The sequence below is a fragment of the Heliangelus exortis genome, chromosome 25, assembly GCF_036169615.1.
Source record: "Heliangelus exortis chromosome 25, bHelExo1.hap1, whole genome shotgun sequence".
NCBI lineage: Eukaryota > Metazoa > Chordata > Aves > Apodiformes > Trochilidae > Heliangelus > Heliangelus exortis.
This window is the reverse complement of record NC_092446.1, coordinates 5,079,537-5,102,079: the sequence shown is the minus strand read 5'-3', so window position 1 is coordinate 5,102,079 and position 22,543 is coordinate 5,079,537. Positions and strand designations below refer to the sequence as shown.

The window sequence follows — 22,543 nt, the reverse complement described above, 5'->3', positions numbered from 1 at the left end:
CCTGCTCCTTCCCGTGGAGGGGTAGGACCCCGGGCTTCTGCTGCCCCGCCGTCCCTGAGGGAGGACGCCCAGTATAGCCCAGTACAACCCAGTATAGCCTCAGTACAACCCAGTATAGCCTCAGTACAGCCCGGCAAAATCAGCCCAGCACAGCCCAGCACAGCCCAGCACAGCCCAGGAGCGGGACCGCCGGCCCTGCAGGGGGCAGCAGGGACCGAGGGGTGGGGGTTGGGGGGGAGGGGGTGGCGGTGTCAGATGAGGGGGGGGACTGTGAGTGTGCGGGGGGATCGGGGCAGTCTGCGTGTGAGGCGGGGGGGCCGCACCAGACGCTTCTCTTGTCCCTGTGCGTGTCCCCGCCCCACCGGTACCTGGGGCCGCCCCCGCCCCTCCCCGCCCCCCCCTCCGATGATCTCCGGCAGCGGCCGCGGTGCCCGGCGGCGGGGCCATGGCGGTCCCGGACAGCTGCGTCAAGGTGGCCGTGAGGTGAGGAGAAGGCGGGGGGGGGGGGGCTCGGGCCTCCAGGGGAGGGAGGGTTGGGATGCGGGGCGTGCATCCGCGAAGGGCCCCGCCGCTCCTCCCGGGGCGGATGCCCACCGGTGGCTGCTGCTGCTGCTGCGTGTGCCCGGCTCGGCGCTGCCCATCCCCGGGCCACTGAGTCCTCCCCGGGTCAGGGTTTTGCCAGCCCCGCCGCCGCTGCTCTCCTCCCCAGCGCCCGCTCCGGTTCCCGCACTGTGCAGCCCCGCCGTGGCCGCCCCCATCCCCTGGGGCCGCGGGGGGCGGAGGCCGGGAGTCCCCGGACCCTTCACCTGAGAGCCGGCAGCCGCCCATCCCCGTCCACTCGGCAGCTCGGGGGGTTTTGGCCCCGGTGGTACCAGGGAAGATGTCAGGGGCACACAGGGGGGAAATCCCTGCCCGTTCCCCCCCTCTCCCGCGAGGTGGTAGGGAACGATGCGGCATCTCGGTGTCCTTTGTGCTGACTACGAGCTGGGAACAATGCGGCTTCCCGAGGGTGCACCTCCAGAAGGAGCTGGCGGCGGCATCTCACCCATGTGGGGGCTCGGGGGGGTGGGGTAGGAGGGTCTGTGGTTGAGGGATCTTGGAGGTCACGGGGCAGAGGAGGCACCGTCCGCAGAGCCCCGCAGAGGCGACTGAACCCGCGGTCTTTGTTAGCGCCCAGCTCCGAGCTCAGCCGCTGGGTCCCGCCATGGGCGCCGGTTGACTTCTCCGTCCCGAGAGGAGGAAGGACCCCTCGGGAGAGGGGGGTACGGTTCCGGCCGGAGGGGCCGTGACAGCTGCTCGGGGAGTGGGGAAACGAGCGGCGATGCGGCGCGCCCTGCTCAGCCCTCGCCTTTCCCCTGCACACCCCGAGCCTGCGCCGGGTCAGAGGCGGCTTCCGGCCCAGCCTGAGCCCGACCCGGCCCCTGGAGCCCCGACCTCCCGCGCAGGGGGTCGGAGAGGAGCTGGGGAGGGAAGAGTCGGTTTCCCGTGGGGACGTGCACAGCAAGGCAAGCTCCACGCAATGACACCAGCTTCCCCATCCCGGCTGTGCCTGCGTGGTCAACCTGTGTGCACCCCCCTGTATGCACCAGTAAGGGCATGAGGCAGATTGGGGTGCTCATGGGAGGCAAATTGGGGTGCTCATGGGAGGCAGATGCGGGTGCTGATGGCAGTCTGCAGGGGGGAAAGTGTCAGAACTTGGGGGGATATTTGCAGAGGGCACTGGCGTGGGTGATTCCTGCCAGGCTGGGCAAAGGAAGAGCACAAAGGATGCTGGTGCAGTGTCAGTGATGGAGGAGGATGGGTGCGGGGCCCTGCGCTGCTGCGTGTGAGCCTGTGCACCAGGACACCTCCGGCACTGCCTGCCCATCCATTCTTCCTGTCTTGGAAGCAGGCAGTGGTGATCCTTGCTCCACCCAAGAGGCTGAGAATAGGAGCCAGACTGTGGTTCTAAAGGATGGGGGAGCTGGAGGGGAGCTGACAGCATGGCCCTCCTGCAGATGCTGCCCTGGTGACTGCCGGCTGGGCTGTGCCAAGGCAGGAGTGTCTGTGCCAGGACACTGACCCGGGAACTGAATGATGCTGGTGGCTGGGGGTAGAGATTTCCTGCTGGCTGAACTCTTCCCATCCTTCATCCTGTGTTTCTGTCTCAGGATGAAGCCTTTTAACAAAGGTCTGCCTTGTGGCCAGGGTTGCTCTTGCCAGGGAAATGGAGTGGGTGCCACTGGTTGTGGTGGCTGTGGAGTCATTTCTGCTGGTCTCTTCCCTCCTAAAAATCCCTTTGGGCCTTGCTAGTGATAGGGTTGAATCCAGTGCACAGGACTGGAAGGGGATCATGACTGGGTGGTAACTGGAATATACAGCACTGCAGTGGGGCTGGGGTGTCCATGACAAGGATATGGTGGGGGAGGAGGTTCAACTCTTCCCCCCCATCCCTGAGGGAGTAGGACAGCATCCCTCTTGGTGCAGACAGGGGTGCCAGGCAGCTGGGGCAACACTGTGGCAAAGATGAGCTGGCAGCACAAAGGAGGAGGGCTGGGAGCTGTGAGACAAAGCAGGCAGGTTGCAGGATCATGTGGGGAGGTGGCTCTTGAGTCTGTGCTGAGGGCACAGGACTGAGACACTTGCCCTGCTGACCCTGTTCTGCCAAAGCAGCTCTGGAGGGCAGGCGATGGGTCCCCTCCTGCCCTGGGCTGGGAACAGAGCAAGGTGAACAGCTGGGCTGCCAGACTGACCCAGCCTCCAAGCCAACCTGCCCTAAGATCCCACCTCCCTCAGACATCAGAGTGTGGAGAAGGTTTGAATGCTTCTGGGGTGTGTTAGGACATGGATCAAAGCTCCCCTTTTGTCCTTTTATAATAATGTGAATATGCCACCTAGGACTTGGGATCCAGGGGCAGGAAGGCTCCATGTGCTGGGTGATGAGGTTGGTCCAGCCAATGACAAATCATGCTGCAGCCACCAGGCTGTCAGGCTCTTAGGGACAGAGGAGCACGGGGGTGGGGCTGGGATGTCCTTGGGGGGACCTCAGATCCTGATGTTCTACTGGAGATGCTTTGGCGTTTTACTGTCAACTTTACAGGTTCCTGTCTTCCTCTTGTGAGACCCCCGACTGCCTCATCGGCACTGGGGGTGTAAAGGAGCCACTGGCTGGGGCATGGGGGCGTTATTTAGGCTTCCTGTGTGAAAGGGCTGGTACTTGCTGCAGCACTGCTGTCGGCAGAGGAAAATGCAGGCCCAGGGGCTGCTCTTGTACCTGCAACACAGCCCTGCACCATCTGCATGGGCCAGACCCTACCCGGACCCCCCGGCAGGCTCTGCCATCCCTTCCCCATGGCGGGAAGCCCGGGCTGTCCCCTCGTGGCATGGCTGAGTTTGCCGGGAAGGAAGCGAGAGGCCCCGGGGCGGTGGGACCGAGTCCTGCGGGAGCTGCGTTCGGCTGCGATGGTGCTGAGCAGGGCTGAGCCTGGGAGCCCTCGCTCCTGTGTTGTTGGGGGCTCCCCGGAGGCTGAGGAGGGCAACAACTGCTGCATCCTTCTGTAAGGTGACCTTCAGATGGGTGGCTACAACACAGGCAGTTCGGCAGATCCGGACGTGTGCCCTGCACCGGGGAGCACAGCCGGCGGTGTGAGTGGGGGTCAGGCTTCCCCATGAGCATCGGCACCCCCCGCCCCCCGAGCCCTGCAGCCCCCCTCCTGCAGCCCCGAGCCCTGCAGCCCCCCTCCTGCAGCCCCCCCTGAGCCCTGCAGCCCCCTTCCTGCAGATCCCTTCCTGCAGCCCCCCTCCTGCAGCTCGTGGTTGGGTGCTGTGGGCTCCTGCAGCCACAGCGAGCCGGGGTGCAGTGGGGGGAGCAGGACTCAGTGCTGGTTGCAGAAGGTGGAGCCCAACCCTCTTTGGGCTGGTGGTTTTGCTGTGTCAGGAAGGGCTGATGGTGCACAGTGACCCCGAGGCCATTAATCTCCTTGGCCGGGGGAGGTGTGAGAAGCCGGGCTGGCTGTAGAAATGCCCCTTGGGGGCACTTGCAAACTGCCCATCTCATTGAACGGAAAAGGGCACCCGTTGTGCCAGAGCTGCTGTGGCCACAGAGCGCCTGGCTGGCTGAGAAGACCCAGGAAATGGAGCTTGTGAAACTGGGGAAGGAAGTTGAGTCGAATTTCAAGTTTATTTAAACCCTGCAACCTCCAGTGCTCTGCTGCTCTCACAAACGCTCCTGCAGTGATGCTCTGCACATCCTGTGGGCAGCTCAGTTCTGGCTGTCTCCTGCCCCCGGGGAGTTGCTCCCTCCTCTTCCTCAGGAATCACAGAATCATAGAATGGGCTGGGTTGGAAGGGACCTCAGAGATCCTCAAGTCCAACCCTTGATCCACTCCCCCCGTGGTTCCCAACCCATGGCACTGAGTGCCACATCCAGGCTCTTTTGAAATATCTCCAGGGATGGAGAATCCACCCCTTCCCTGGGCAGCCCATTCCAATGCCTGATCCCCCTCTCCAGAAAGAAATTCTTTCTAATGTCCAACCTAAACCTCCCCTGGCACAACTTGAGACCTCTTGTGCCCTCTTGTCTTGCTGAGAGTTGCCTGGGAAAAGAGCCCAACCCCCCCCTGGCTCCAACCTCCTTTCAGGGAGTTGTGGAGAGTGATGAGGTCTCCCCTGAGCCTCCTCTTCTCCAGCCTCAACACCCCCAGCTCCCTCAGCCCTTCCTCACAGGAAGAAGGATGGAATGTGCCACTCGGGATGGGTGCCTGCTGCCCACCATCACCGCGGTGCTGCTCCAGCTCTGAGCCTCGGCAGTGTGGTCCTGGGGGGACACTGTGGAAACTGCTCATGGGAGGAGTGTCTGCTGGAGGTCTGGCTGCTGTGGGGCTGCTTTTGCTCAGAGATGACAGAGGGAGAGACACGGCCCCTGCTCAGCTGCTGTGCTGAATCCAGACTCAGGGTGGGATGAGAGGTGGGCATGCTCCAGGCTACCAAGGAGCAGGGTTGGAACCAGTCTGGAGAGAGATGGGAGGCTGTGGGGGGCCCCACAAGACCTCAGAGGGAAATGCTGAGCCCAGGTGTGTGGGCTCTAGGGGTTTTTCTGTGCCTGGCTTCAATCAGGTGTGCACTCCCTGGCTTTTACACCGGAAATGTTAGAGCTGGGATGTTAGAATTCGGTGCTGGTGTGAGGGGGAGCAGACCTACACCCTTCAGTCCCACGCAGGCATCGCCTGGGGCATTGCTTAGTACAAAGTACTTTTAAAAGTACTTTTAAGAAGCTTTTGATGCTTACACCCATCACCCATCAGCAAGGGATTTAAATACATAATTCCGTGGAGTTTCAGGAACCTGGGAGGCTGAGTTTGTCTCTAAGCCAGAGGACACAGAGCCGACTGCAGCTTTCCTGCACCCGGTGTAAGTCGGGGCAGGAGAAAATTCCAGGAGGAATTTTCCTGAAGTCCTAAATTCCTAAACAAAGCTGTCAGGAACGTGGCTCCTTTCTCCCAGAGAGGGAAGGTGATACCCGTTCTGAGCCTGGTGCTAATTGAGGAGCCTGTTCCTGCTGGGGGGGCTGTCCCCCGGTGGTCCCCCGGGGCTGTTCCCTGTCACAACAGTCCCTGTTGCTGGTTAAACAGTCTGCGTGTTTGGGATGCAGTGGGTTGTGAGGACAGCTGCCACCAAGATCAACAAGCCATGAGGTGACTGCCCACCCTGGTTGGATGTTGAGGGGTAGGAGGGAAGGTGACCAGCCTCCTGCCACCCCTTCCCCTCCTGGCACAGTAGGAACAGGTCCAGTGCTGCCCTGGAGCATTCCCCATATCCCTGCTGGCTCTGCTCTGCTCCATATGGACACAACACATTTTGTCACCCCTATTTCCAAGTGAGGGGTTGGGGCTAAGCCCATGGTCCCAGTGATCCCAGTGAGATCCCTTCCCCTCCTCTCCAGCTCCCTGTGACACCTCCATGTGACACCTCCTTTCCTGGCTTGTGGGCACATGTCCCTGATGTCTTCTGTGGGCTCCAGTGTTGCAGCATCTTCTGCCAAAATCAGGTTGTTTTTTTCTGTTGGCAATGGGAGCATGCTGGGCACTTTCCTTCCCTGTGCTTGCTCCTGATAGAGGTGGATTGCTCTATCTCTTAATGGGAGCATTTGCTGACCAGACCTGGCCATCCCTGGGGAGCCTGATTCAATTTTCTCTGATTGCTGAGCTGCTTCCCTACCATGCTAATTAAATGCTTAACTTTGTCTGGGTTTGTGTGCAGAACAACCTGCAACCTTGCACTGGCAGCAAGACTTCTGCTGGGACCCTGCTCAGGGGGAATGGGGTCGGGGCATGGGGCATGGGGCATGGGGCAGATCCCCCCCAGGATGAAGCTGCACTGAGCTAAGGGCTGGGGAACCACTGTCTGGTGGAGAGAGCAGGGAGCCCTGCACTGGCCTGGAGATACAGGGGGATCTGGAGCACTTTGGTCTTACCCTGATGATGTCTAGGAAGCTGCTGAGTTAAATGAGGTGTCAAGGGGACGTGAGGACATGAGCAGAGGGTGCAGAGGGGGGGGATGCAGCCCTGCCACAGAAATACTGGCTGTGCCCTCCGTGGTGAGCTCTCTCCCCTCCACTGGTCACACTGGGATGGGCAGGACTCTTCCCAGGGGTGTGGAGGGACCCTGTGAGGGCTGGGGGTGGGAGCTGGTGGCCATCCAGTGCTTGGCTCCCAGCCCTGCTCCATTCTCTGGCACAGGGCAGCAGCCCTGAACAACTCAGCCCTTGTGCTGGCCACCGAGCATGCCTCAGTGCTCCTGTGGCCCCTCGGGGTGCAGGACCAGCTCCCCCCTTCCTCCCAGATGCTCGGGTGCCTGGGCAGCCCAGCCCTGGAGACTGTGCTTTCACAGCCTGCCAGCCTGGCAGGGAAGGGAAGGGAAGGAGCAGAGTGGAGAAGCTCCAGGCAAGGTCCCCTTTGTGTTCCCAGGAGGCTGTGGCCTCTCCCTGGCAGACATCTCCCGTGCTGCTGAGGTTGAATACTGATGCTGGAGCTGACAGGCTCCTCTTGGCAATGCCCCTGTGAGAGGTGCAGGTTCAGGACAGAGGGGTCTGCACCCCTGTCTGTGCATCCATCTGGTGAGGGATGGAGGCTCTTGGGTGCTCCACGTTGTCTGGACCACGAGGTTTGGGAGGAGGGGAGACATCAGGACTGCTGCATGGGACAGCCCAGCATGGCCAGACAAGGTGGGTCCCCAAGTGCTCTATGGAAAAATTCATGTGCAAGAACCCCTCCAGCACTGCTGCTTGTCTTCTCTTTCATGCCCATGTGTGCATGTTTAATTACCTGGGGAGACTGGAGGAGTGAAAAAATGAAAGAAATCTTTTACTGAAAAACCTGTTCTCAATTTTGAGAGGAAAAAAGAATTTTCCAAAATTCCAGTTTGTTCCTCTGCCTGTTCCCTGGGGACACCATCACTGTGCATTAGTTTGGTCCAAAAGTAATTAAAACTGGAGTTAATTTTCCTGGAGGAGGGTGGGACCTTGGGAAGGCAACACGAGTGAGTCTAGAGCTGAACACATCAGAAGCTGCTTCCTGTTGTGGCTGCTGAGCTAAATACACCCAGGGACTCCCAGGGCAGTTCCCACGACTGCTGCCCTGGCTCCAGCAGGGTGAGGGGTGCTTGTGCTGCCCCCCCAAACTGGGGCCACCCTGGACCCCCAAACACGGAGGCCCTGGGGCTTCCGGGGCTCTCATTGCCAGGGAGCAGTTTCTCAGGCACCCAAACGCTGTGGCTTGGGAGGAATTAAATGCTGTGTTTATGGAGCACCCAGGGAGGGGAGATGTGCAGTCATTACCTCTAATGAGAGCCTCTTGGCTCCGCACTTTCTCTTTTTCCACGAGTCCCCCGGGATAAGGCAGCTTCCCACATCCACTGAACGTGGGAGCTGTGGCTCGCTGCCTCCGTGGGGTGCCCACTCTGAACCCATATTTATCAGGGAGGGTTTCGGTGTGGTGGGTGGGGATGGGGAGTGCCTGCTGCAGACCAGCCCTGCCTGTCCCCTTCCCACATGGCCAGCCAGAGCTGGGGACAGCCACCAGGCTGGGTGGTGGTTTGCTTTAGATGGTTGTTCTGCTGCTGGGGCTGTCTCGTGGTTTTTGCATTTTCCATGTCAAGCCTTTGGAGCTGCAGTTTGGTTTTGCTGCCTCTCTGGTGGTCGCAGCACATCCCAGCTGCCTGCCCAGACCCAGCAGTCCCTCTCAGGGCTGCTCCAATTTGTTGATCAGTGTCTGCATGTGGCTCAGAGCTCGCTGCCTGCCCTGCAGGAGCCACCGGATCCATGGGGGGGCTGGCTGGGCCCTGATGCTCCCAACTGCAATGTCCTGCACGTGGGTCAGGGCAATCCCAAGCACAAATAAGGCTGGGCAGAGATTGAGTACAGCCCTGAGAAGGACTTGGGGGTGATGAGAAACTCAACATCAGCTGGCAATGTGCACTGACAGCCCCCAAACCCCCCGTGTCCTGAGCTGCATCACCAGCAGTGTGACCAGCAGGGCCAGGGAGGGGATTCTCCCCCTCTGCTCTCACAGGGTGACCTCCCCTATAGTACTGGGTCCAGCTCTGGGGTCCCCAGCACAAGTAGGACATGGAGCTGCTGGAGTGAGTCCAGAGAAGGCCACAAAGATGATCAGTGGGCTGGAGCAGCTCTGGATCCAGGCTGAGAGAGTTGGGGGTGTTCAGCCTGGAGAAGAGAAGGGAAGACCCTGCAATGGGGAGACCTTAGAGCACCTTCCAGTGCCTGAAGGGGCTCCAGGAAAGCTGGGGAGGGACTTTGGACAAGGGCCTGGAGGGATGGGATGATGGGGAATGGCTTTAAACTGGAATTGATAGATTATAGATTAGACATTAGAAAGGAATTCTTTGTTGTGAGGGTGCTGAGCCTCTGGCCCTGGTTTCCCAGAGAAGCTGTGGCTGCCCCATCCCTGGTAGTGTTGAGGGCCCCAGGTTGGATGGGGCTGGTGGGAATTGTCCCTGCCCATGTCAGGGAGTTGAACCCAGATGAGCTTTAAGGCCCCTTCCAACCCAACCTGTTGGATGATGGGGGTGTTGGTGCCAGGGCAGTTTTAAGTGTCAGCTGCATGGCATTACCTGTCTGCCTGTGCCAGCTGCACAGCCCTGCGTGTCACCACAGCTGTGGGGGTGGCTGGTGACATTGCTGACATGCACCAACCTCTGTTCTCAGCCACAAAAGCATCAATGTTATTATAGCTGGGTGCAGAGGCTGAAGCATCCCCTGCACTGTTTGCTCCACGCAGCAGAGTTGTTTGTTGCCTGTTCCCTGCCTGGAGCAACCACGTTTCCAGCACGGGCCAGGCTCGCATCCTCAGGACCAGGCTCATGTCTCCCAGGTCCAGGATGAACCCTGAGACTTCCCTCAGCTCACTTCTCTTCCTGCAGGATCCGTCCCCAGCTGCCCAAAGAGAAAATAGAGGGATGTCACATCTGCACCTCTGTGACACCTGGTGAGCCCCAGGTGCTGCTAGGGAAGGACAAGGCCTTCACCTATGACTTTGTGTTTGACCTGGACACGTGGCAGGAGCAGATCTACACAACGTGTGTGGGCAAGCTGATTGAAGGATGCTTTGAGGGTTACAATGCCACCGTGCTGGCATACGGCCAGGTAGGTGCCTGAGGGCTCCTTGGACCCTGCCCTGGCCACTGGGCTTCTGCAGTGCTGGGGATGCTCAGATGTGCCCTGCTAAGGTCAGGATGTTGAGAGGGACAGAGCTGTCCCTGGGCTGGGTGAGAGCCTTGGGTAGGAGGGTTGGGGTGTGACATGGGAGTCGATGTGGTGGTGGGACCAGAGGGGCTCAGCAGAGGTGTTTGGGGAGCCTGGGGGGGCTGGGGGAGGTGTGGAGCACAACGGACAGAGCCTGGAGGCCCCAGACAGCTTCCCCTTCACAGACTGGAGCGGGGAAAACGTTCACCATGGGCACTGGCTTCGACCTGAACACCTCCAAGGAGGAGCAGGGCATCATCCCACGGGCCATCAGCCACCTCTTCAGTGGCATCGAGCAGCGCAAGCGGGCAGCACAGAGCCAGGGCTTGGCAGCTCCTGAGTTCAAAGTCAGCGCCCAGTTCCTGGAGGTGAGTGACAGATACCATGTCCTGGGCTCCCTGGTCCTGGCTGCTCCCTGGGGAGTTGGATCCTCCAGCTTTTTGTGGCTGCCAGTTCGTGCCAGGACCAGAGAGACTCCAAGCACCTGAATGGTCGTCACAAACTTGAGTGGCACTTTCTTGACTCCCTTGGGGACAGGGCATATGCCTTGGTCTGCTGGAGATTCAGGGGACTCTGGGCTCTCTTACTCTTGTTTGAGGTCAAGGATGGCAGCATACTTTGGGTCTGAACCAGCATTCCCAGGAAAGTTCCCAACTTCCCAAAGAAGTTGAGGAAAAAGTGTTGTTACCTGTGGGGCATTGAGGAAGGCCATGTCCTTTGCTGCATCTTTGACCTCAAGGATTTTCCTTTCCCACGTCTGCTTTAGTCTCTCCAATTCAAAAGCTTCTTAACAGCTTTTTTCCTCTGGAGAAATTTGTCCCAGAAAGCCTGTGGGCCTTATGTGTCTGCAGCAGTTTCCTGGGGGTGAAAGTCCAAAGATGTTCAAGATGAGAATGAGTTAAAGGCCTTGGTGAGAAAACATAGGGTGGTGCTGAGCAAAGCTGAGCTTTTGAACAAGCTTCATCTCATTGGAGTTCCATTCTGGGATACAGCCCGGAGGGGAGAGGCAGGTAGAGAGAGAGGGGCCCTGTGCTGTCATCTTGCCTTCATGTGGCCTTGGTGCCCATCATGTCTGTGTTCTGCTGGAGAGTCCCCTGACCCCAGTGGAGCTGGGCATTGTCCTGTCTCCCCTGGGCTCTAGGGTTGGGTACTGGCCTTCAGCCCAATGTTTGTCCCCTCACCCTATGTGACGTGCTTTCCCTTCCCTTTCAGCCCTCCCTGTCTCCTGTCTGGGAAATCCTCTGTTGTCCAGCTATCATTTCCCTTGTTTTGGTTTCTCCCACTCAGTTTGGGATGATCTGGCACTTCCCCAAGGAGCTGGGTGACCCATCAGCTGTGGTTGGGACACACGAAAGATGAGCACTAGGGAGGGGATGCCTGTGCTGCCTCTGTCCCAAGCCATCCCAGGAAGCATCCCTGCAGAGCACAACACATCCAGTGCAGCCCCAGGGGGAACCTGGGGTGATGGAGCCGTAGCCCTTCAGGGGGTTTCCTGGAGCCTTTCTCTCTCCTCACCAGCTCTGACACCTGGTGAGGCTCTCAGAACAGCCTCAGAAATGTTTGTCTGGAGGTGGAGGATGGGAATAAGGCTTCAGGTTGCAGTCCCCAGGCCAGGCATGCCCAGTGGAACACTGGCAGCCCCAGGGTGAGGGGGCATTTGCCAACTGGGAGGAGCCTGGAGGCCCCATCAGACACCAGTTACCAGTGGTAAAAGATTTGGCTGTGCTGATGCCTGTCCTGTGACTCTCCTGGTGGGAGCAGGCTGGGGGAACTGGGTTTAAATCCTTAAGATTTAAGCCTGTTGGTACCTGGGGCAGGGATGGATTAGCCTGATCTGCTCTCCTGGACCACAGCCTGTGGCCCTCAAGTGACCCTGCTCCTTGCACTGGGACATGGGTGTGAGAGGATGATGGGTGGCAGTGAGTAGCTGGCAGGGGGACAGACAGGCAAGGCTGTCACCCTGTGCCTCAGGGTGAGAGAGGATGCTACAGGGTCAGGGTGTGGATGGGGGGTGTTCTTCTCTGGGTCCTCAGGGTTTTCCCTGCCTGTTCAGCACTCCCTGGTCCTCCTTGTCAATTGCCCACCTGGCAGAGGTGACCTCGGAGCTGTGGGGGGAGATGGGGCTCTGCTGGCTCTTGTGGCCAGGGGTTCCCTGCTGAGCAGGGGCTGCCAGAGGGATGCACAGCTCCCAGGTGTCTGCACAGGAGCTGGGGACAGGGCTCAGGCAAGTGTCCTGGTTCCTGCAGAGCTGCCCGTGTGGGGCAGGGATGTGACAGGGTCAGGCAGCTGGAACCAACCCAGACTGCAGCTCAGAGCTTGTCGGGGAAGGAGGCCTTCATGCACGTGTGTGTGCACAGCCCCCTGTGTGTCCTTGCTGGGTACCCCTGCATGCAGGGCAGAGCTTACCCTGGCATCTCCTGTCTGCATGCACGTGCTTGTGTGTCCTCTCCTACACTTGCACATCCCTCCTGCTCAGCCTAAGCACACACGTGTGTGTTTGTGGTGTGTGGTGTGTGTGGTGTGTGTGTGGTGTGTGTGGTGTGTGTGGTGTGTGAGTGTGTGTGTGTGGTGTGTGTGTGGTGTATGCGTGGTGTGTGTATGGTGTATGTGTGGTGTGTGTGTGTGGTGTGTGTGGTGTGTGGTGTGTGTGGTGTGTGGTGTATGGTGTGTGTGTGTGGTGTGTGTGGTGTGTGGTGTGTGTGGTGTGTGGTGTATGGTGTGTGTGTGTGTGTGTGTGCACGTGTATGTGTGCACACATCCCCTGGGGTGCAGCCACTCTTGGTTCTCAGGACTGCAGCAGCACAAGGACAGGGCACAGCTCCTGTCAGTCCCCCTGTGCTGGGCTCCAGCAGCCTCCTGCGTCCCCCTGCTCACTGCTCCTGCCTCCATCCACCCCACGCAGCTCTACAACGAGGAGATCTTGGACCTCTTTGACAGCACCCGTGACCCTGACGCCCGCCACCGCAAATCCAACATCAAGATCCACGAGGATGCCAATGGAAGCATCTACACCACGGGGGTGACATCTCGCCTCATCAGCTCGCAGGATGAGGTGGGTGCAGGATGTAGGAAGGAAGGGGGAAGGCAGCAGGGTGCCCACGTGCCTGGGGTGAGCTGTGTGGGACCAGGCAGGTGAAGGGGGACCTTGCCCAGTCTGTCACAGGGGATGCAGGGTGAGATCCATGCGCTCTCTGGGCTGCAGCAGGCTGCTGCCCTGCTTCCCTGGAAGGGTTCTTCAAGGTTTCATTTCTCCCTGCCCCACGTTTTTGTAGCTGATCCAGTGCCTAAAACAGGGGGCTCTTTCCCGCACCACTGCCAGCACCCAGATGAACGTGCAGAGCTCCCGGTCTCACGCCATCTTCACCATCCACCTCTGCCAGATGAGGGTCTGCACCCGTCCGGACCTGGTGAGATGTGTTCTGTGTGGGGTTCCCTAGGAAAGGGGAGAGAGTTTGGAGTCTTGCAAAGAGAGCCAGGGCTTTGTCTGTCGTTTTTCCAGTCATAGCCAGAGTGAGTTAATGAGAGCTGAGCCCTGTCCAAGGCAAAGGTAGCCCAGAGATGCTGTTGGGATCCTCTCCCCCATCTTTGAGGGGTGGATGTGAAGAGGGAATGCTCAGGTGTTTGCTGACATCTGAGCAGAGCCAAGGGGGGGTTGCCTCTCTGGGGTTGGTGTTGCTGACTGTTTTTCCATGTGCCTGGCTGCAGGTGAACGGGGAGGTGACCACCCTTCTGGATGGAGCCCAGCCCACCACTGAGTACGAGACCCTCACAGCCAAGTTTCACTTTGTAGACCTGGCAGGGTCAGAGAGGCTGAAGCGTACGGGAGCCACCGGCGAGAGGGCGAAGGAGGGGATCTCCATCAACTGTGGGCTGGTATGGCCTGAGCATTGGTCTGCAAGGGAAGGAGGCAAAACCTGCTGGGGACCCGGCTTGGGGCTCCTTTGAGTCCTGTTGGGAGCTGCTCTTGGGGTTGCTGATGGCTCTGCTAGGGTTTATACTGCCTGGCCGTGTAGCATAATTCCTGCCACCGGCAGAAATAGATCTGGGGAAGAAATTCTTTGCTGTAAGGGTGGGGAGCCCCTGGCCCAGGTTGCCCCCAGAAGCTGTGGCTGACCCATTCCTGGCAGTGTTGAAGGTTGGATGGGGCTGGAGCAACCTGGTCTTGTGGAAGGCATCCCTGCTTATGGTAGGGGGGTTGGAACTGGGTGGTCTTTAGGGTCCCTTCCAGCCTGTTCTTTGATTCTATGAATTCAAAATGCCAGTGGTGGGGGCACAGTTGGGCTGCTGATGGCAGGGCTGTGCACAGCTCTGCACAATGGTTGAGGTCTGCTGAATTTGGCTTAAAAAAACCTGCCAGGGCTTGATGATGCTTCTCAGTGTGGGAGGGAGGCACAGCCCAGGGAAGGGGGTGAATGCTGACACTGGTGAGGGAGGTCCCCAAACCTGTGCTGCAGCATGCACCCCAAGGCCAGGGTGATGTCTGACTGACAGCAGTGTTCTCAGCAGGGACTGCATTGGGGGGACCTTTCCTTTGTCTTGGCAGCTGGCCTTGGGGAATGTTATCAGTGCCCTTGGAGACCAGAGCAAGAAAGTTGTGCACGTGCCTTACCGTGACTCCAAGCTGACCCGTCTGCTGCAGGATTCCCTCGGGGGCAACAGGTAATGAGATCCCAGGCTGTGCCTGAACCCTGGGAGAGGGGCTGGGTGTGTTGGGGCTGGGGGTCTGTGGAGCAGTGGAGGAGTTATTTAGGGGCTCTCATGCCTCAAGGGTTGCCCAGTGGGGAGAGGATGCCTCTTGGCAGGCAGTGCATGGCTTTGCAGATGTAAAGACCTTGGATCCTCACGAGTCCCACACAATTAGCCAGCTTTGGCAGAATTAGCTGGTGCAAACTGCTGGAGCCCTTGCAGATCTGGGACTTGGCAGATGGTAGTAAATGGCATGGGATGGATTGAATTCCCTGCCTGCTTTGTGGGTACATTGCTGAAGAGAGATTGCCTGAGAATCCTGGTGTGTTTGTGGGCTGGCTGCTGGAGGTTGGCTTTTCTCAGGGATGTGTTGCTCACAGGGTCTTTCCAGTGCTCTGGCTCTGGGAGGGACTAACCCCAGTTTATACTTTGGTTATAAAACACAGAAGGGTGGTGTCTGGGGTGGGTGTCTGGGGCACGTGGCCTATGCTGGGTCTGAGGGTTCCAGGTGCTGAGTTGGTGCAGAGGGGGGCAAAATGTCCTTTCACCTCCCCAAGCCAAACCATCATGATTGCCTGTGTGAGCCCATCTGACCGGGACTTCATGGAGACCCTGAACACACTCAAATATGCCAACCGTGCTCGCAACATCAAGAACAAGGTGGTGGTGAACCAGGACAAGACAAGTCAGCAGATCAGTGCTCTGCGGGCTGAGATCGCCCGCCTGCAGATGGAGCTGATGGAGTACAAGGCTGTGAGCTACCTCCTCGTGTTTGAACTGGGATGGTTTTAGAGGGAAAGACCCTTCTGTCCACAATGCTCTGCCCTATTGCTAGGGATAATTGCTAGGAGAGGGCAGGAGGCTGAAGAGATGAAGGGCTCAGCTCCTACCCTGCCACAGGGCAGTCTTTTGGGGATGCTGAGCAGGCAGAAGCCTTGAAGCATTTCTCACCCCCTGTCTGTTGAGCTCAGGCCCTCCTGATCTTTAGATTTCTCCCTGCCCCTGCTTTGGTGGCTGGGGCTGCTTTCAGGGATGCAGTGGTGGCTTTCGTGTCCCAGCTCACCCTGCACTCAGGGCTTCCCCTCCTGTCCCTGCAGGGCAAGCGTGTCATTGGGGAGGATGGCTCAGAGGGCTACAGTGACCTGTTCCGGGAGAACGCCATGCTGCAGAAGGAGAACAGTGCCCTGCGCATGCGGGTGAAGGCCATGCAGGAGGCCATTGATGCAATCAACAGCAGGGTCACCCAGCTCATGAGCCAGGAGGCCAATCTGCTGCTGGCCAAGGCAGGTGAGGCTGGGCTAGTGGCATGGGGAGTCAGCCCAGCCATCACGGCCGGGATGGGTGCTGCAGTACAGCCCCTGTCTGGATGTGACCCAACCTCTGCCTCCTCCTCTTTCCAGGGGACAGCAACGAAGCCATTGGTGCCCTCATCCAGAACTACATCCGTGAGATTGAAGAGCTGAGGTGAGCTGGTCCTGGTGGCAGGTGAGGCACCTGGGTGCTGTCACAGAGGCTGAGCCCCAGTGTCACTCCCAGCTCGGTGCCCTCAGCCTCACTGGGGTGAGTTATGAGCCCTGGAGGAGTAGCAGCTGATTGCACTGCTACACAGAAGTCCCAGCTTCTTTGGCTGTTGTCCTTTTGTGGCCTTCAGTGGAGGAGGAGGTCCTGGTGAGAGTGCCTCTTGTCTCCCTGGGACAGATGGGCCCCCAAAACTGGGTCCATCACAGTCTCTTGTGTGATCCTGGGCCGCTGCCTCTAAAAGAGCATCCAGATCTTCTGACCCAACAGGAATGGGAATAGCTTTGTTGTGACTCTGTCCCTGGCTACCACCATTCTAAAACCATGCAGGATCCCCTCCTCCAGGGACAGTGGGATGTCCCCTCTTTGACCACCTCTCATCTCCACCCCATAGGACAAAGCTTCTGGAGAGTGAGGCCATGAACGAGTCTTTGCGTCGCAGCCTCTCCCGTGTTTCTGCTCGGCCCCCCTACCCCATGGGCTCATCCCCCTCCTCTGGCTTGGCTGGCCTGGGCAGCCCAGCAGCTCCAGTGGAGACAGAGGCCTCTGATGTCCTCCAAAGGGCCAAGCAGGACCTGGAACGCCTGAAAAAGAAAGAGAGGAGGCAGCGGAGGAAAAGGTGAAGGCAGCTGCAGGGCAGTGGTGGGAAGGGGGAGGCTGCACGTTGGTCCCTATCTGCCCTGGTGGGTCAGGTATCCTGCTTCCCTCATCCCTACTAAAGCCAGGGAATGTAGATAAGGCCAGACGTTTGGGTTCCCTTGGTTTAATTTTCACCCACCTGATCCCTGGGGCTATTTTCTCCAAAGGGTCCAAAAGCAGGAGGTGAGGGTGTCCCATGCAGGACCTGTCCCCAGCGTCCCCTGTGCTAACACTCACCAGAACCCCTCTGCTCTCCCCTAGCCCTGACAAGGAAGCATTTAAGAAGTGGCAGAAACTGCAGCAGGACAATGGAGAGGAGACAGATGAGAATGAGGTGGAAGAGGTGAGTGGGCTTTGTGCTCATCCTGGAGGGTGTTTGGGTGTGGAACTGTCACCACCCTCCATGGGAGAGGAACCAAGCCCAGGCTGGAGGGGTCATGGAACCAGGGGCTCCATGCTGGAGTAGAATCACAGAATGGTGGGGATTGGAAGGGACCTGTGGAGATCATCTTGTCCAATGCCCCACTACAGCAGGTTCACCTAGAGCAGGTTGAACAGGGTCACCTCTAGGTTTGACTGCCTCTGGAGAAGGAGACTCCACAACCTCTCTGGGCAGCTGTTCCAGTGTTCTGTCACCCTGAAAGTAAAGTGTGTTCCCTTGTGTTTGGACAGAACTTCCATTGCCCCTTGTCCTGTCACTGGACCCCACTGAAAAGAGTCTGGTTCCATCATCTTGACACCCTCCCTTCAGATTTTTCTAAGCATTGATAAGATCTCCTCTTAGTCTTCTCCAGGCTAAACAGCCCCAGGTCTCTCAGCATCTCGTCATGAGAAACGCTTCAGCCCCCCCACCACCCCTGTAACCCTTTACTTGACTCTCTTCACTGTTTCCTTGCCTTCCTGGTACTTGGGAGCACAGAACTGGACAGTTCTGCATCTCATCAGGGCAGAGGGGGGGAAGAACCTCTCTCAGCCTTCTGGCCACACTCTTCTTGATGCATCTCAAGATGCCACTGGCCTTCTTGGCCACCAGGACACACAAATGACAACATCCTGTTGTTCACTAGGGCTCCCAGGACCTCCAGAGAATTGCCTTCCAACAGGTCAACCCGTAACCTGTTCTGGCACATGGGATTATTCCTCCCTAGGTGCAGGACCATGCACTTGGCTTCATTAAGCTGGGGGAGCTGGAGGGTCCTCAGCCAGCCCTGCTGTGAAGCAACGAGCCCACATCTCCTTGGGCTTGGTTTCAATAAGCAGAAGTGCAGGGGAGTTGGGCAATGCAATACCAGTCAGGTGGGAGGGGATGGGTGCAGGATGGACAGGACACAGGGCTCGTCCTCAACCGTGTATCCTGGGAGCCCAGAAATAGTGCTGCAGCCCCTGGGCATCCTGAGGTGTGGAGGTTGCAGCCCATTGCTGGGGGGTAAGGTCAGGTTTTGAGGGGGAAAGAGCTGCAGAGAGAAGGGCAAGGCCATGCTGCAAGCTGAGAGTAGGCACTTGTCTCTTAGGAGGAGGAGGAGCAGGATGAGAGTGGCTGTGAGGAAGAGGATGGACATGAGGATGAAGATGAGGAGTCAGGCAGTGAAGAGAGCCTGGTGGACTCAGACTCGGATACAGAAGAGAAGGGTAAAGTACAGAGCCAGGCACAGAACCTGGGCACAGGGGAGCGTCTGCTGCTGTCTCCTGGCACTGAGCTCCGGTCCTGGGAATGGGGATTCCGCTGGGACACCCCTGCCAAGTCTCCTCTGGGGGGCTTTGGAAAGCACCAGGGCTGCCAGAGGGAGACTTCAACACTCCTTGGGGTGCTGCTGTCCCCCATCTGCTCTGTGCTGTGGGCTCAGTGGGGCTGTGGGAGCCACGCTCCCAATCCCTCCCAGCTTGACTGTTCCTCACCGGCCTCCAGCCGTGAATTTCCAGGCTGACCTGGCAGATCTGACCTGTGAGATAGAGATCAAGCAGAAACTGATTGATGAGCTGGAGAACAGCCAGCGGCGCCTGCAGACCCTCAAGCACCAGTATGAGGAGAAGCTGATCCTACTGCAGAACAAGATTCGGGACACACAGCTGGAGCGCGACCGGGTCCTGCAGAACCTCAGTGAGAACTGCCTTGCCCCACTCCCTTTTCCTGCCCGGCTGGCTCAGAGCCAAAGCATCCCCCCCCCTGCAGACCATGCTGGCTCTGATGGAGCTTTGCTATCCCCCTGTCTTTGCTTGGGCCCCTGAGACTCCTAGGACCCTGCTCGTCTTGCTGTGGGAGCAGGACTAATCAGCTCCTGCCCCCACTGGTGGTGAGAGGTGGCTGGGAAGGATGGCAAGGCAAAGCCTCTTCCAGCCTTGAGCAGCACTTCATGAGATGTGGGAGCACTTGGGTGCACCACTTAAATGGAGGTGCCCAGAGGTCCGTGAAAACCCCAGAGACCTGGTGATGTAGCTGCTCTCCAGGCACAGCAGGATCCCCCATGCACACGTCTAGGTCTGCAGCTTCTCTCAGCCCAGCCACTGTGCTGTCACCCAGTGCATGACCCTTGCACTGAGTCCTGGCCCGGATCTCCCAGTGGGTGCCCCCAGCCAGCCCCAGGCTGTGATGGAGCCAGAGCAGAGGGATGAGGGCTGCTCTGGTGGGATGAGGAGGAAGCAGAGCGTGTACTGCAGGAGCAGCCTGGGAGGTGGGGTCATCCCAAGCCCTTTCCTCCCCCAGGCACCATGGAGTGCTACACGGAGGAGAAAGCCAACAAGATCAAAGCAGACTATGAAAAGCGCCTGAAGGAGATGAACAGGGACCTGCAGAAGCTCCAGGCAGCCCAGAAGGAGCACGCTCGCCTGCTCAAGAACCAGTCCCGCTATGAGAGGGAACTGAGGAAGCTGCAGGCAGAGGTGGCAGAGATGAAGAAGGCAAAGGTACCTGGACAGGCCAGGGCAGGGAGGAAACCCCCCGGTCAAGTCTGGAAATATCAGAAACGATATTTCCCTGTCACTCCTGGTGACAAGGTCAGGCCATCTGTCTGTGTCTGGTGAGTGGGTGCCCTGGAGCTGCTGGATGTCCCCACTGACACCCGGTGCCTCCTGTCCCAGGTGGCTCTGATGAAGCAGATGAGGGAGGAGCAGCAGAGGAGGCGACTGGTGGAGACCAAGAGGAACCGGGAGATTGCACAGCTCAGGAAGGAGCAGCGCAGGCAGGAGGTGAGAGCCCCTGGGCTGGCTGGAGATGGGTGTTTGTCTGGCTCTGACACATCCAAGTGCTCAGAAGGATCGGTCAGTGAAGCTGGGGGGGGAGCTACACCCAGTAGTCACACAGCTCCAGCTTAGCTGGCTCAGCAGCTCCCAGGGGCTTCCCGCAGTTCCTGGTGTGGTTGTGGAAGATGCTGGGAGCTCTCTGCCATGCTCCAGGGAAAACGTGATGTCAGGACCAGCCTCAAGGCTGGAAACCTGTCCTGTTCAAACGAGAAGTGAGACTCTTCGTGCCAAAGTAACTGTTCCAAGTAACTGCCCTGGGCCTGTGACCATCGCTGCGGTGTCTGGGCAGGACACCAAGGATCTCTCCCTCTCCCTCTCCCTCTCCCTCTCCCTCTCCCTCTCCCTCTCCCTCTCCCTCTCCCTCTCCCTCTCCCTCTCCCTCTCCCTCTCCCTCTCCCTCTCCCTCTCCCTCTCCCTCTCCCTCTCCCTCTCCCTCTCCCTCTCCCTCTCCCTCTCCCTCCTCTCCCTCGTGCAGTTCCAGATCCGGGCTCTGGAGTCTCAGAAGCGGCAGCAGGAAATCGTGCTGCGGAGGAAAACCCAGGAGGTGAGGAGCAGGGAGGGGGATTCTTGCCTCCACGTAGGACCCATGTGGGGGTCCTGGCCTCAGTGCTTGCCTCAGAGACACCTCATCCTCCAGGCAGCTCTGGGATCTGCTTTCCCAAGAAAGTGGGAGGATTTTTATGGCTCAATCACCAGATGTGAGATGGCTGAAGGCAGCAGAGGGATTGCTATCTGCCAAGGCTGATGAGCCTGGCAGTAGGGGTTGGCTATGTGAGGGAAACCCACAAATGGCCCTAGGGTTTCAGGTCTCTAAATCTGTCACTCTTGGTCCCTTGGGGTCACCTTGGGGGTGATGGTGAAAGGCTTGGTCTGGGGACACTCACCTGGCACCCTTTCCTCCACTTCTCCTCTGGACAGGTCACTGCACTGCGCCGTCTCGCCAAGCCCATGTCAGACCGGGTGGCAGGCAGGACCAGCCAGAAGCCACCCATGCTTGATTCAGGCACAGAGGTCTCAGCCAGCACCACCTCCTCTGAGCCCGAGTCCAGTGCTCGCTCAGTCTCCAGCATCGTGCGACAGTGGAACAGGAAAATCAACAACTTCCTGGGAGATCCCTCGTCCCCCATGAACGGGGCTCGGCCTGCCAGGTCAGGGCAAGGGCTGCAGGGACAGGTGATGGGATATCCCAGAGCTTCCATGCCAGGCTTTTGGCTGGTGGTGAAGGTTGAATGCCAGCTTCTTCCTGTTCCTTTGGCCCACATTAAACCATTGACCCAGAAACAGGCTGTGCTGGCAGCATATGACTGACTGTCACCTGGGCTTGGTCCCAGTTCTGGCCTTCCATGAATACTGAGTGCCAGAGCACAGACCCTGCTGGGCTCACCTCTTGTCCCTCTCTTTGCTAAGGGCTGATGGAAAAGCTGGGCAATCCAGAAACACTACAGATGCATCCTCCTGGCCAACCAGAACCCGGGCATCTTTTGGGACAGGTACAGCTTTCTAGGATGGTTGCTCATGTGCCTCTTGCCTCTGTAGGAAGAAGTTCCCCAAGAAGGGGGTGAGCCAGACCTTCAGCAAAGCCGCCCGCCTCAAGTGGCAGTCACTGGAGCGGCGAATCTTCGATATTGTCATGCAGAGGATGACAATTGTCAACCTGGAGGCTGACATGGAGAGGCTCATCAAGGTGACCCTGGGGACAGACAGGGCTGGGTGGTGGATGCAGGCAAGGGAACAGCCATGCCAACAGCTTTCACTCCCTTTTCCTCCAGAAACGTGAGGAGCTGGCACTGCTACAGGAAGCATTGCTGGCCAAGAGGGGGAAGCTGCAGGCAGAGAGTCCCAAGGAGCAGAAGGGGCTGCAGGAGCTGAATGAGGAGATCGAGCTGCTGGGGGCTAACATCGACTACATCAATGACAGCATTTCTGACTGCCAGGCCACCATCATGCAGATAGAGGAGACCAAGGTGGGTCCAGCTGGCAGGGTGTCCCTGTGTTGGCTGTGTGGGTGTCCCCTGGCATGGCCAGTCTGGGCACCCCGGGGTCCTCCTCAGCTGTGCCACACTTTTCATAAGTGGTTAAAGGCAGAGGAGAGGGCTGCCAGGTCCTTTCATGTCCATGGACAGACCTCTGGTGTCCCATACCCCACCATCCCTGGATGCAGGGAAGCTGCAGCCCCCGCCTTGCCTGTGGGCTGGAGGTCACTTGTCCCCATGGGAATTTCTGGTGCTGGAAACATCCCAGGGAAGGGCTGACGTGTTTTCCAGCAGAAACACGTTTTGTGTCCAGTTCAGACCCCGGAGATGCTGCAGAGGCTTCTGTGCAGCTCCCGGCTCCCCTCTAGTGGCTGTTACCCGGCCTGCCCGGGGCATGGCTCTGTCCCCTCCTTGTCCCCCGGTGCCACCTGGCTGGGCAGGGAGGAGGTGGCTGTTAATTCGCACCAGCCTTTGGACTGGTGACCCGATCTGCCGTGGATTCGGGGGAGCCTGGTGGCTGCCCAATTAATAGTTGGCACCAGGACTGCTGTAGCATCACCGAAGCCCTTGGGGTTGTGTTGGCCATCTCCATGGCTGGATCCCCCCAGAAGCCCCCTGGGCAGATGGAGGGCACAGAGTGTGGAGGTTGGGCAGTGCTGGCAGGGGCTGTGCCAGCTGTGGTGCCCGTCCTGCCTGTCCTGTGCCCAGCAGCAAAGCTCCCTCTCTGCATCCAATGCCTCTCCCTCTGCCTTCC

At 58.7% G+C, this 22,543-nt stretch overlaps 1 protein-coding gene across 4 annotated transcripts in view; it reads left to right on the top strand.

Moving 5' to 3' along the window:
- The first annotated feature begins 293 nt into the window (after nt 1–293).
- Nucleotides 294–22,543, top strand: part of KIF21B (kinesin family member 21B) — a 34,555-nt gene continuing 12,305 nt past the window's right edge. For all 4 annotated transcript variants that reach the window (XM_071768280.1, XM_071768279.1, XM_071768278.1 and 1 more), the window contains exons 1-20: nt 294–483; nt 9,415–9,637; nt 9,922–10,104; nt 12,639–12,788; nt 13,009–13,143; nt 13,442–13,609; nt 14,280–14,395; nt 14,980–15,175; nt 15,520–15,709; nt 15,823–15,886; nt 16,335–16,559; nt 16,841–16,922; nt 18,091–18,208; nt 18,486–18,677; nt 19,281–19,480; nt 19,655–19,762; nt 20,292–20,360; nt 20,735–20,964; nt 21,353–21,500; nt 21,586–21,780. In XM_071768280.1, the coding sequence (XP_071624381.1) occupies nt 446–483; nt 9,415–9,637; nt 9,922–10,104; nt 12,639–12,788; nt 13,009–13,143; nt 13,442–13,609; nt 14,280–14,395; nt 14,980–15,175; nt 15,520–15,709; nt 15,823–15,886; nt 16,335–16,559; nt 16,841–16,922; nt 18,091–18,208; nt 18,486–18,677; nt 19,281–19,480; nt 19,655–19,762; nt 20,292–20,360; nt 20,735–20,964; nt 21,353–21,500; nt 21,586–21,780 (3,030 nt within the window). In that variant the 5' untranslated portion in view covers nt 294–445. The remainder of the gene's footprint in view (nt 484–9,414; nt 9,638–9,921; nt 10,105–12,638; nt 12,789–13,008; nt 13,144–13,441; nt 13,610–14,279; nt 14,396–14,979; nt 15,176–15,519; nt 15,710–15,822; nt 15,887–16,334; nt 16,560–16,840; nt 16,923–18,090; nt 18,209–18,485; nt 18,678–19,280; nt 19,481–19,654; nt 19,763–20,291; nt 20,361–20,734; nt 20,965–21,352; nt 21,501–21,585; nt 21,781–22,543) is intronic.